Source organism: Neofelis nebulosa, chromosome X (assembly GCF_028018385.1).
Source record: "Neofelis nebulosa isolate mNeoNeb1 chromosome X, mNeoNeb1.pri, whole genome shotgun sequence".
Classification (NCBI taxonomy): Eukaryota; Metazoa; Chordata; class Mammalia; order Carnivora; family Felidae; genus Neofelis; species Neofelis nebulosa.
Window position 1 is genome coordinate 97785709 of NC_080800.1, and position 13244 is coordinate 97798952.

General features: G+C 49.4%; 1 protein-coding gene across 1 annotated transcript; it reads left to right on the forward strand.

The window, feature by feature from the left end:
* The first annotated feature begins 275 nt into the window (after positions 1 to 275).
* Positions 276 to 9217, forward strand: PGRMC1 (progesterone receptor membrane component 1). Its single transcript, XM_058712650.1, has 3 exons — positions 276 to 699; positions 4598 to 4753; positions 7856 to 9217. The coding sequence occupies exons 1-3, from the start codon at positions 372 to 374 to the stop codon at positions 7957 to 7959; spliced, it is 588 nt and encodes a 195-aa protein (XP_058568633.1). The 5' UTR covers positions 276 to 371; the 3' UTR covers positions 7960 to 9217.
* The last annotated feature ends 4027 nt before the right edge of the window (positions 9218 to 13244 follow it).

Genomic DNA, 13244 nt, shown 5'->3' on the forward strand with positions numbered 1-13244 from the left:
GGATGGCGCGACGATGGCGTGAGGCCGGGGCCGGGGCCTCGCAGGTAGGGCCGAGGCGGGGGGGGGGGGCGGGGGGGGGCGGGGGGGGCCGGTCCCGCGGCGCCAGGGTAGGCGGGATCCGGCTGGGGGAGGGGAGCGACGGCCGGGAGGCCAGGTGGGGGGCCGGAGCTGGGCGGGGCGCGGCGCCCCGGCGGCCGCGGGGGAGGCGGGGCCGGGAGGCTCCGCCCGCCTAGGCCCCGCCCCGCCCCGCCTCCTCCGCCGGCTAGTCCTTGTCCGCCGATCCGTGCGCACCACAAGCTCGCAGAGAGGGAGGAGAAAGCAGCCAGTTCCGGAGCCCTCCCTAGCCCGGCCCAACCTTTGCTCCAGAGATCATGGCTGCCGAGGATGTGGCGGCGACAGGCGCCGACCCGAGCGAGCTGGAGGGTGGCGGGCTGCTACACGAGATTTTCACGTCGCCGCTCAACCTGCTGCTGCTCGGCCTCTGCGTCTTCCTGCTGTACAAGATCGTGCGCGGGGACCAGCCGGCGGCCAGCAGCGACAGCGACGACGACGAGCCGCCCCCGCTGCCCCGCCTTAAGCGGCGCGACTTCACCCCTGCCGAGCTGCGGCGCTTCGACGGCGTCCAGGACCCGCGCATACTCATGGCCATCAACGGCAAGGTGTTCGACGTGACCAAAGGCCGCAAGTTCTACGGGCCCGGTAACGGCGGCCGCCCAGGGGACGCGGAGACAAAAGAAGGGGCCCCGGCCCGGGGCTGGGTCCGGGGGAGGCGAGGGGGAGCGAGGCGCCCCTGAGGGGAGGAATGGCGATCGTGGCGGGGCGGCTCCCAGCGGCAGTGGGCAAGGGGCCCTCAAGAAGTGCCGCGGCCGGCGGGGGACGCCGCCAGCGCCGGGATGGGGGTGGAGGGAGAAGGCTGGAGCGCTCAGGCCGGGATGGGGGGGGGGGTGGGGGCGGGCGAGATCGCTAACCGGGAAGGGGGGCACCGCCGAGCGCAGTGTTCGAGGCGCTTCGAGGGCACGGGGTTTGGGGCTTCCTGGAAGGAGGGGCGGTGTCGGGCTGGAGAAGGGAAACGAGGGTGTCTCGAGGGAAGCCGGGGGGAGGAGGGGAGGTCCAGCCTCGGAGAAGATGCGGAGGCCGCTGCCTCCGGGAGTGGCCGTGGTGTAACGTGAAGGTGCGGGAGATGGAGCGCGGAGGTGGGATTAGCAGCAGGTCGAAGCCGCGTGCGCGCTGGCGGGTGATGTGTGTGTGCGTATCCCGTGTCCGTGGCTCGCCAGGCGCGTGTGTGCGTGCGCGCGCGCGCTTGGAATGTGGCATGTGTCAGGTATGTGTGTGGCATGTGTTTGGTATGTGTGTGCGCGCGCTGCGTGTGGCCGACCGAAAAGCTGGAAGGTGAACGCGGAGATTCCGGGGGGGGTGGGTAAGGGAGCTGCTCGAGGGCGGAATGAGGCTGAACGTAGCGGACAATGGGAATGTGGCCAGATGAGAAGGTAATAGAGCATTTCAGTCTATAGCGCGAGAGAAAGGACTAGAAGCCAAAAAAAAAAAAAAAAAATTAAAAATGGAGGGAGAGAGAAGTGGGAGGATCCTGGGAAACAAAAGGGGTAGGGCTGTGAGGGCTGCTGGGTGTGGGGATTTCAGGAAAAGCCTACCGGAGGGGAAATGAGGGTGGCTGACTGCTGAGCCATTGGAGGACAGCAGGCCCGAGGGCCTTAGAGATGAGGCTTTCTAAGCCTGCTGGTGGATCAGAATCACCTGATGCGCTTGAGGAAAAACACCGATTCCCGGCTTAATCACCGCCACCGTGGAGGAGTCTGTCGGGGAGGTCCAGCAATCTGCATTGTAAGAGGCTTTCCCGGGGGCGCCTTTGAGAAACGGCCGGGTTTGGAAAGTCGTGCCATGTAGACTATTTAGAGAGGAAGGAGGTTTTAGCTCGTTTAATACGGACTCCTAAAAACCGAGAGCTCAGGGAGTGTGTCCACATCGAGAGTACTCTCTTGCTCGCGGGTCTGGAGAGAGGGAAGCGGTCTGGAGACGCGCACACATACCCGTGATCCCCGTCATCTCCACTCCTGCTTTGTTTTACTCGCCCAGTCCAACTAATCAAGATCAGATGTGGGAAAGTTCTTACGGAACTCGTCCCCTTAGCAGTGTTCCCCGTGGCTGATTTAGAAGACCTACTTTCTGTAGGCCGTGTAACTGTCAAGATCATTTGAAAACCACACCTCTATTATCGGCACTTACCCTGGCACACCTAGAGGCATTTTCAGTGGACATAATCATGTAAATACCCGTTAGTACTGAGCTGCACCATCAAGAAGTCCAAAGACGTGCACGGACCATCGTCATATGATTGTAATTTGCAAAGTCATTGGGAGGAATGTAGGCCTGTGCACAGAAACACAGCACTGGGAATCAGGCGACCTGAGTTCTAATCCGGGTTGGATTACTGACCAGCTGTGTGACCTGGCACGAAGCATTGTTCTCTCTGGGCCTTAGCTGTCCCTCTGAAAAATGCTGAGGACGGCCCATTGGGAGATCTTCCTAAGTCTCTACCCTGCGCTGTCGTCCTGTGAGCCCATGAATGCGTGATACCACGTGCAAATGATAATCCACGTTACAAAGGATTCCTAAAAATGATTCATTCCGGTGCCCATTATTCTATGCATGGCACCTTTGTGGGCACTGGGAATACAGCAGGGAGCAAAACAGAAAAAGGGGCTGCTCATGGAGCTTATATTCTAGGGAAGGTACATTCTGGTGAATATATTCCTAATGCTCCCCTTGGGCCATTTTTCAGTAGTCAGTGACTATAATCTCTGAAGTAGCAAGGTCCACGCCAGAACAATTGGCCTATTTTCAAGTACTAGATGCTACCATGGCCGCTAGAAGTGTGTGTGTGTGTGTGTGTGTGTGTGTGTGTGTGTGTATACAGTGTGAAAACTGTGAAATGTGTCATGTGAAAACTGTGTAATGGGTTTGTTGGGTTTTACCTTCTTTAGTGGGATAGCAAACAACCGGTTTTCTTTAGAACCTTATTTGCGTTCAAAAGTTGGTCATAAATTTTGTCTAATTTGTACACAAATGAATTCCTTGTGGATTGAGCTTTCCAGTGACCAGGGGGCATATTGAAACTTGATCCGTTCTCATACTTGGCCTCGTGGTTACCTACAAACTTTTTAATGTCAGAGTTGCTACCCAATCCACCTTGGGGACACAGCACATGGTTTAAAGTACACTGGATTCTTTTCATTTACTTGTGCAATATTTAAATAAGTCTAGGGGCGCCTGGGTGGCGCAGTCGGTTAAGCGTCCGACTTCAGCCAGGTCACGATCTCGCGGTCCGTGAGTTCGAGCCCCGCGTCGGGCTCTGGGCTGATGGCTCGGAGCCTGGAGCCTGTTTCCGATTCTGTGTCTCCCTCTCTCTCTGCCCCTCCCCCGTTCATGCTCTGTCTCTCTCTGTCCCAAAAATAAATTAAAAAGTTGAAAAAAATATTTAAAAAAAAAAAATAAAATAAAATAAATAAGTCTAAACATCCACGTCAAGTACCTACAAAATGATTCACCGCTCTCTTAGACAAAAGTCTATATAATAGCATTCTCCTGTTTCATATATTTGTTTGGGATATTGATTCAATCTTTGTTTTCCATGGAAGTGTGAGGATTTTGAGTCTTGTCTTCCAGCTCACCAGAGTGACAGAGGTGATCTCTGTGCTATTTCTTCTTTATTGACAGTGTAGATTATGTAACATGAGGAGAGATTTCTGAACCACTGATACTCTCATAAAATGATTTCTCCTGCAGATACCACATGTTAATGTTTTTTTTTTGTTTTTTTTTTTTTCCAACGTTTTTTATTTATTTTTGGGACAGAGAGAGACAGAGCATGAACGGGGGAGGGGCAGAGAGAGAGGGAGACACAGAATCGGAAACAGGCTCCAGGCTCCGAGCCATCGGCCCAGAGCCTGATGCGGGGCTCGAACTCACGGACCGCGAGATCGTGACCTGGCTGAAATCGGACGCTTAACCGACTGCGCCACCCAGGCGCCCCCACATGTTAATGTTTAATACAGTCTCACAACCAAAGATCGCCACGAGATACTTTGGAGTCACTAAAACAGATCGGGATACATTTTATAAGGAAATGTTTTCATTTATGCCTTAGTATTTATTACCTTAAGAAACTGTAACTTTCGCTGCTGTAGCCCTAGTGCCTCGAAGAGAGGCAGGCTCTGGGTTCAGTCCTAAAGCCGGATTCTGACCCGTGGGCTCAGTATTACCTTAAACGATCTCCTACCACCGCATCCCACCCTAGGAGATAATCATTCATGGCTTTCTTATTAGCTGTTTGAAAATCACAGGAAATGGATGATGATGCATAACATACTGATTTGTGACAGTCTGAGGACAACAGATCCTTCAGTATCCACCATGTAATGACAAAAGCATCAATGTCACTTAGGGTTTCCAAATGGAATTGGATACTGCAGAAGGGGGCTTTCTTCGTTGATGGGTAAGGAAGCTATTTCCTATGTATGAACCACAGAGAAACTGTCCGTCTAATAAAGAACTGATCTTTGGTTTGGTTTGGTTTTTTAAGAGGGGCCGTATGGGGTCTTTGCCGGAAGAGACGCATCCCGGGGCCTTGCCACCTTCTGCCTGGATAAGGAAGCCCTGAAGGACGAATATGACGACCTTTCTGACCTCACTCCCGCCCAGCAGGAGACCCTGAGTGACTGGGACTCTCAGTTCACTTGTAAGCATTTTTTTAAAATTGTGCCTGGATCAAATTTCTACCAGTAATGGGATTCACAGCAGCACAATAGTTACTACTAAGCAGCCTGAAACTGGGGAGCATTTTGATAGGATCCTGAACGGACGGATCAAGTTCATGGCTTGAAGTGATTGCAGCAGTGCTGAGTCACCTGCCATGATTGCGTCCAGTTTTTAGCCAGTTCCCCATGGAAACTTGGGTTTCTGTTATTTAAGTTTTTGACGGGTTTGCCTAGATTCCACACTAGGATTTGGTGCTTGGCCTGTCGGGGAAAGGATCATGGCCATGTAGGCTGCAGAGAGGGATTTCAGAAGTCCTTACTAGTAAGGCTTGCTATTTAAAAGCAGCCCACATGTCTGTTGAAGAATGGGAGACTTGTGTTCAACAAAACAGCCTCTTTTTGAATCTAACTGAGCCTGACTATAGGCCTCATCTACAAATGATGCTTATAATCTGCCCAGCAACAATGGTGTCTGCATTTTTAAAAAGAAAGGGAAAAGGAGACACTTGTTTCCTGGCTTATGCTATGGGCTGAGGTCTTTGGGGCTGGAGGGTGGGGGGGAGGAAGGACGGGGATTAGTTCAAATTTCGGGAATTGAGGAATCAGCTCTTGTCAAACCGAAGTGTTTATCACTTTAGCAACATCTCACTGCTAAGAATTTGACTAACCTTTCCCAGCTTTGAAACAGGATATAAAGACCATGACCATCACTTTCAGATTTTTTATTTATTTTTGGAGCACCTGGGTGGCTCAGTCAGTTAAGCACCTGACTTCAGCTCAGGTCATGATCTCACGGTTCGGGAGTTCGAGCCCCGCGTCGGGCTCTGTGCCGACAGCTCAGAGCCTGGAGCCTGCTTCCGATTCTGTGTCTCCCTTTCTCTGCTCCTCACTCACTCACTCACTCTCTCTCAAAAATAAAAACACTTAAAATTTTTTAAGGATTTTTTAATTTATTTTTTATTTCTTTTAATGTTTTGTTTATTTTTGAGAGAGAGCGAGACAGAGGAGGAGCAGAGAGAGGGGGAGACACAGAATCGAAAGCAGGCTCCAGGCTCTGAGCTGTCGGCACAGAGCCCGACGCGGGGCTCGAACTCATGAACCGTGAGATGATGACCCGAGCTGAAGTCAGACGCTCAACCGACAGCCACTCAGGCACCCCCTAAGATTTTTTATTCTCAAATGTAGTTTTCTATTTGCTGTTCTCTATAGCCAGTTAAATATTACTGACTCTTTTGGCTAAATCCAACCTTTTTTTTTTTTTGAAAATAATGCTGACTTCAGTGTTAATTATTAGCCAGCTATGGCTCTACCCCTAGATTTTGAATCCCAAGCAGACAAAGTATAGCTTTCAAGTCTAGAGGCAAGTCTTTTTACTTTGAAAACATGATTCAGCTATTTGACACTATCTAACATAGTCCCTGGTTTTCTTGTATCCTAAGGATGCTTTTGTACACATAGAGAATATTCTTCTGTATGAAACCAGCGAGTTGTAATTTATTACTGACAAAGCTCTATCTTCTAGGGCCTGCCTTCACCAAGGAGGTAAAAACTGTAAAAACTTTCTCCCCCTTCCACTAAGACCCGCCCCAAGTTCTGTTGTGACACCGGAGCTCCACTCAAAACTAGTGTGGGTTCCCCTTAAAGCAGGTTTCTTGGGCGCCACCCGCCTTTTATTTGTTTTATGCAATCCCAGGCACCCTAGGGACCTTTACAACATGTTCGGATAGGGAAGTTCCAGTCCAGTGATTATTTCACACAAAAGCCGGTCTGGCTACCTGGTTAGACAGGTTGGTTACTACCTGTTCAGAAAGAGGAGACCTGGCCCTCTTGGCCTCTGGCATCCGTAGGCTTAATCCCTCATTAGCTTGGCCTCAAGAATGCAGCCAGTGGGGCCGTGATCCCTTCTCCTGCCTTTTGCATTCTGGTTTGCACCCTTAAATCTGTTTTCTCCAACATCTCCAGTGCTCTCCTGCCTCCTTAATCACTTGCTTTTAACGATGCATAGCTTTTTCCTTGTGTTGGGAAAAACCACCGTCTCCCGCTTTTCCTCCATCCGCTAGAGTCCTCGTTCCTCCCCTTCACTGTCACCCGTCTAAGAAGTGCTGGTCCCTCACCACTGCTTTCTTACTCCCAGCGATTCAGTTTCCGTCCCCACAGTCCCACAGAACTTCCCTTCCTGAAGGTTTCCAGGGACCTGCTTCTTGCCAGTATTAACTTCACTCCTCCCGCCCTTGTAGAGCTCCTGTCACGTGCCCCCGCCCCCCGGGGGGGGCCCCCCTCTCCAGAGTCCCCAGCTCCCGTTGGAACTTCATTAACTCGTATTTCCAATTTTGCTTTAAAGTAGCTCGCATCCTTCCCTTTCCATTCCCATGGACATCCTGCTTACTCCTGGCCCTTGTTCCTTCACATACTGATCTGCCCCCTGGCCGCCTGGGCTCCCTGCACTGGGCCTCCTTGCTGTCATCTGCCTGGTCTGCCAAAGTGCTGGTTTCCCGTGCCGTTCTTTTGTCATAAACCTTCACTGCCCTTCGCCACCTGTAGCCGAAGTCCAGACGCTTCGGGCCGGCTGTCCGCCACCTCCATCATATTCGCCCACACTGCTTAGCCAGCCTTCCTCCCGCGCCGTTGAGCTCTCAACTCGGTCTCTCCGATGTTCCCCAGATGTGTTCAGCCTCGCCTGCATGCCTCCGTACGCGGCATTTTCATTTTCTGAAATCCCTCTTGCCTCACGTCCTCCTACGCGTCCTCCCAAGCATGTCGTCCTTCGTGAGGTGTTCTGAAACCCTTCCAACTAACTCCTAGCGAGCCCTGCTCTCCCGCTTGTGCACACAAACACGACTCTGCGTCAGCCTTCCCTTGCACACTCCTCGCCCAACACCGCCACCCCTTCTGTGTTTCTTCTGAACAAAACTCTTAATTCCCGGTCACCGAGGACTGTGGCATAAGACCTTCCTAACAGAGACCTTCAAGAAGCCCGGCACATCGCCGCATAGACCGTAGGCCTCTAGTGAATGTTTGCAGGTGGGAGGTAGTGGTTCTGGGTAAGGCACGAGAGCGATCATTTGTGTTTTCTTTGCCTCCAGTCAAGTATCATCACGTGGGCAAGCTGCTGAAGGAGGGGGAGGAGCCCACCGTGTACTCCGATGAGGAAGAAGCAAAAGATGAGAGCGCTCGGAAAAATGATTAGAGCGTCCGGTGGAAGCATATCTATTTTTGTATTTTGCAGAATCATTTGTAACATTCCAGTCTGTCTTTAAAACATGGTGATTTCCAATATTTAGAAACGTTTCGAACTCGGCTGTAAGTTTTTGTAATTAACATCACTAGTGACACTGATACACAATTAACTCCCGTCTCCCAAGTGCATGATGCGTTTGTGTGTCGCAAATCCAGACCGTGAACTGCAGGGCCGTAATACAGACGTTATTACCGTTCCCTTCTCTCTGTAGTCAGTACGGGCCGACTTTCAGTTTGTTTTTCCTGAAAGAGACGGGCGAGACTTGGGTATTCCCTCCCTGCCCAAGCAGGTAAAGATGTTAAATGCAGAGCCCTTCCAGCAACCGAGAACAAAGGATGAACTTGCAGTCCCGACGTTCTCAAGACAGCAAATCCCTCATTTCTCAATTGACTTAGCTGCACGATTTCTGTTTTATCTACCTCTAAAGCAAATCTGCAGTATTCCAAAGCCTCCGGTATTGATTAAAGAAAGCTGTCTTTTTTTTTTTTTTGAAATCTCAAAGCTGGGCTCAGTTGGGAAAAATACATTCGCTGTGTTTCTAGACCACCTGACGATTTTTTTTTTTTTTTTTTTTTTTTTTTTTTTTTTTTTGGTCCTCTGGACACTCAGATGCCCCCGCTAACACAGCGGTATACAGTGAGGCTTGAAATAGGATCTGAACATTCGAAGGGCAGCCTTGGAAGAAATCAGCCGGCTTGCCTGAAAAGCTAACTCTACGAAGAAAATGTAGGGACCCTCTTCCCCATCCCCACGTTCACGGTGGGACGATGGTTACCCCACCGGGTTTGCCGCGAGGGCGGGGGGCGTGCCGCACAGAACACGCGTTTGCTCTCCCGGCAGCCCTCGCGCCCACCTCTGGGGAACAAAGAGAGTACAGGTCGCTGTAGCCACGCGGCTCTCAAAATCCATTCGTTAAGGTAACCGTCATTCTTCTGTCCCGACAAAAGTAGCCGCCGCAAGAGGAGTCGGGCCGGGTGTCTAGGTCTCTGATAATTGGGTCTTTTCGGTTAACAATAAACTTAGCTTACGTAGACTGTACAATTGTATGAATTTGTAAAAGTATATGAACTAGTGAGGTCTCCAACCCTTGTAACTGTAGTTGAATAGTCCTTGTATTTTCTTGTGAACCGTGTTTAATGGTTTTACCTCAAATCAGAAAACAAAATGAAGTGCTTTGGTCAGTTAATAAAAACGGTCCTACCCAGTATAGTGTGGTGGGTTGTCTTTTTTTTTAAACCTCGGAAATCAGATTCGGTCATTTTACTTTAGCTTAATATTCAGTTTCGCTCCTGAGGGGTGTGTGTGTGTGTGTGTGTGTGTGTGTGTGTGTGTGTGTGTATTCAAAAAGAAACCCGTTAAGGGGCAAGACCTCAGACCCTCACACCACAAACCAAATACCAGCTTATCTTGTGAAGAAGTAGTGAACTGAGGGGCGCCTGGGTGGCTCAGTCGGTTAAGCGCCTGATGGGTTCAGGTCATGGTCTTGGGGTTCATGAGTTCAAGGCTCATGTTGGACTCTGCACGGACAGTGCGGAGCCTGCTTGGGATTCTGTCTCCCTCTCTCTCGGCCCCTCCCCGCCTTACTCTCTTTCTCTCTTTCTCAAATAAAAATAAACTCGGGCTCAGTAGGTTAAGCGTCCGACTACGGCTCAGGTCATGATCTCGCAGTCTGTGAGTTCGAGCCCCACGTCGGGCTCTGTGCTGACAGCTCAGAGCCTGGAGCCGGCTTCGGATTCTGTGTCTCTGCCCCTCCCCTGCTTGTGCACTGTCTCTCTCTCTCCCTCAAAAATAAACATTAAAAATAAACCTAAGAAGACAGTGAATCGAGATTAGCTAAGCTGCCTTAATTCCAACGTACAAATGGACATTTTTTTAAAAAACTAGTGAATTTATTTTTTGTGACTTGTCAAATTCTGCCTCAGAACTTTTCTAAACTCCAAGGCAGACCTGCCTTCGGGTCCATAGCAAGGTTATTAAGGGGTAACTGCTGATGGCATTAGCAAGTGCCAAGGCACGGTTGGTTGTTTCCGTTTCCAGATACCACCTGACCAGGAGAATATTCAGGAATTCTTTCACGGTAGCTAATTCCCCTCCTAGCAAAAGATCAGATTTGCGTATGCAGTTGGTTGTATAAATACAGCCTATTAATATTAGTGTTTTGCCATTTTGACGTTAAAATTGGCAAAGTTTTCTTACGAGGGATGTACTCCCTGGACGAAAGAGGGCTTGCAGCTTTCCGGTTTTTCTGTTACCAAACATTGTCTATTTCTTTAAGTTTTTATTTATTTATTTCGGGAGTGGGGGCAGAGAGGGGGAGGGAATCCCAAGCAGGCTCCGCGCCATCAGCACGGAGTCCGATGCGGGGCTTGAACTCACAAACCAGGAGATCATGGCCTGAGCCAAGATCAAGAGTCAGCTGCTTAATCAACTGAGCCACCCAAGTGCCCCTGTTTCTTTTGTTTTTAAATGAGCTCTCCCCCCCCCGCCCCGCCCCCACTAGGTTTCACGCAACTAATATTCCAGTTGCCTGTTTCGTGCCAAGCACCCTATTACGCTGTGTGCTTCTGGGAAGGGGTGGGAGAGAGAAGTTGGGCCACCTTGCAGCCTGAAATCTTCCAGATGCGAAGATTAGGCTGCTCCTTTTTCTAAGCTAAACGGTGTGCCCGATGCCAAGAGGAAAACATCCAGGGCCCTGTTAAAGTTTCAATCTCAAATAGCCCGATTCCCCACCGTTGAGAATGAAATCAACATTGTATTGATTACATGTAAAAGGATATTACTAGAAGGCAGGACTTCAGTCTAGAAACTTCTCAAATCCAGCTAGCATATTCAGAAGCCACATTATGTAAACGGTGCCATTTAAGATGGGGGCGTGGAGGTTACAGGCACCCGGCCAGTGGGGGAGGTGTGAGGTGAACATCTGCTTGTTCCCCTGCCTTTATCCAGCCCCTGCAGAGGCCCTGTGTTCTCAGGACTAGCGTCCTAAGAATTCTGTGTTTGCCGCGCCTCCCCATATCTGTGGCTTCTCTACATAACAACACATTCACAACATGTCGGAGGGCCAAACAGGCTAATCCTAGACCCAGAACAAGCATCCGGACAGCCCTTGCTGTTTCAGAGACAGAGCTTTTTGACCCCTCCCCCCCAAAAGGGACCTTTCAGCTGTAAAGTACCCAGATTGTACTAAGGTACAGGCAGCCTTTGTTACAGAACAATTCGAGGCAGCATGCCGGACGCTTCACGTGAAAATACAGGTGACTCCCGAATGGTCAAAGATTGACCAGTGAAGCCCCCGAGACGCCCCCACACCCCCACTTAGTCCCGGCTATTGTAGAACTTGAACACTGCCACCAGGTGCTGAAGGGGTGAGATGAGATGCCATGGAGTCCGTTTTGCTACCTTCGAAGATTATTGATAACACCTTTGCCGGGGCGCCTGGGGGGCTCAGTCGGCTGAGCGTCCGACTTCAGCTCAGGTCATGATCTCACGGTCCGTAAGTTTGAGCCCCGCGTCGGGCTCTGTGCTGGCAGCCCGGAGCCTGGAGCCTGCTTCGGATTCTGTGTCTCCCTCTCTCTCTGCCCCAGCCCACTTGCATTCTGTCTCTGTCTCTCTCAAATATAAATAAGCATAAAAAAAAAAAAAAAACCTTTGCCGAAGGGAGGATAGTCTTAAGTCCAGATACTATCATTTCACCTTATCCAAACTGAAGATCAAACTGTGATCTTCAGTTGTGTGAGCTCTGACACAGTTCCCAAACATCAGCGTCATAAAGGGAAAAATTGCATAGAAGCAAAAAGGCTCTTTTTAAAAATTTATTTATCTTTTCCTGTTTATTTTTGAAAGAGACCTAGAGACAGAGCAGGAGTAGGGGAGGAGGAAGGGAAGAGAGAGAGAGGGAGACAGTCCGAAGCAGGCTCCAGGCTCTGAGCTGTCAGCACAGCCTGACTCGGGCCTCGAACCCACAAAACGTGAGATCAAGACCTGAGCCGAAGTCGGTCACCTAACTGACCGAGCCACTCAGGTGCCCCTATAATTTTTTTCTTAATATTTATTTTTGAGAGAGACAGAGTGGGAGCAGGGGAGGGGCAGAGAGAGAGGGAGGCACAGAATTCAAAGAAGGTTCCAGGCTCCGAGCTGTCAGAGCTGTCAGCACAGAGCCCGACGCAGGGCTCGAACCCAAGAACTGCGAGATCCCAACCTGAGCTGAAGTCGAGTGCTCAACAGACCCCCGCATAGGAGCAAGACTAAAACTGGACATGGATAGGGGCACCCGGCTGGCTCGGTCGAAGGAGTGCGCAACTCTTGATCTCGGGGTCATGAGTTGGAGCCCCATGCTGGGTGTAGAGAGAACTTAAATAAGTGAATGAAACTTAAAAAAAAAAAAAAAACCCAAAACTGGGCACGTAGATTTTCACAGAAAATGTAGATGATGCACTTGGTAAATGAACAGGCAGTAGGTAGTCACTATGACCATTTTATTTTTAATATATCTGAAAATTAAACATGTATTATTTAACAATGCAAATGAGGATCGACAACATTAGTGCAAAGCGGCATCCTACAAGTAGAAACTCACCCCGCCCCAGTGAAATTATTAGCATTGAAGAGTTCACATTCTAAACAGTCTTTGCCACACACAAAAATGCGTTTATTTGGTTCTTACTTTCAAAATTACCAGGTTACATGGCTTTCTACCTGAGAAATTCAAACAAATTGAACAAAAATACATTGACAGGTTTTTAGTTTTCTTAAAGCACTATCAGCACATACGAGGAAAAACATGGAGATGTCTATCTAAAAAGACAAAATTTAAACTTCAGGCCCTTACTTAATAAGACAGAAAAAAAGATGTGAGGAAAAAACTCTTGCACCACTTAAATAACAGCACAGCAAAGAATAACTAAATAACTAGAATAGAAAGTGATCACAATATTTTCGGTTCTATCTCATTCCTTACTAAGCCATTCACTCCATTGAAAAGTATAGGATAAATTGTTCTCGTCTTCAATTTAAGGCCTATGCACGCGCACACACACACGTTTATTTAAATCTAAAACTCATGACTATAAGACATAAAAATCGAAGGTGGTACAGAAAGTAAACATGAAATCAGTATTTTTACTAACTTCTAGGTCCCAGGATGGTATTTAGCAAACAAACGAAACCAGACAAAAATATTAGACAGAAGTGACTTAGCACCAGTTCTCTTATACCAAAAAAAAAAAAAAAAAAAA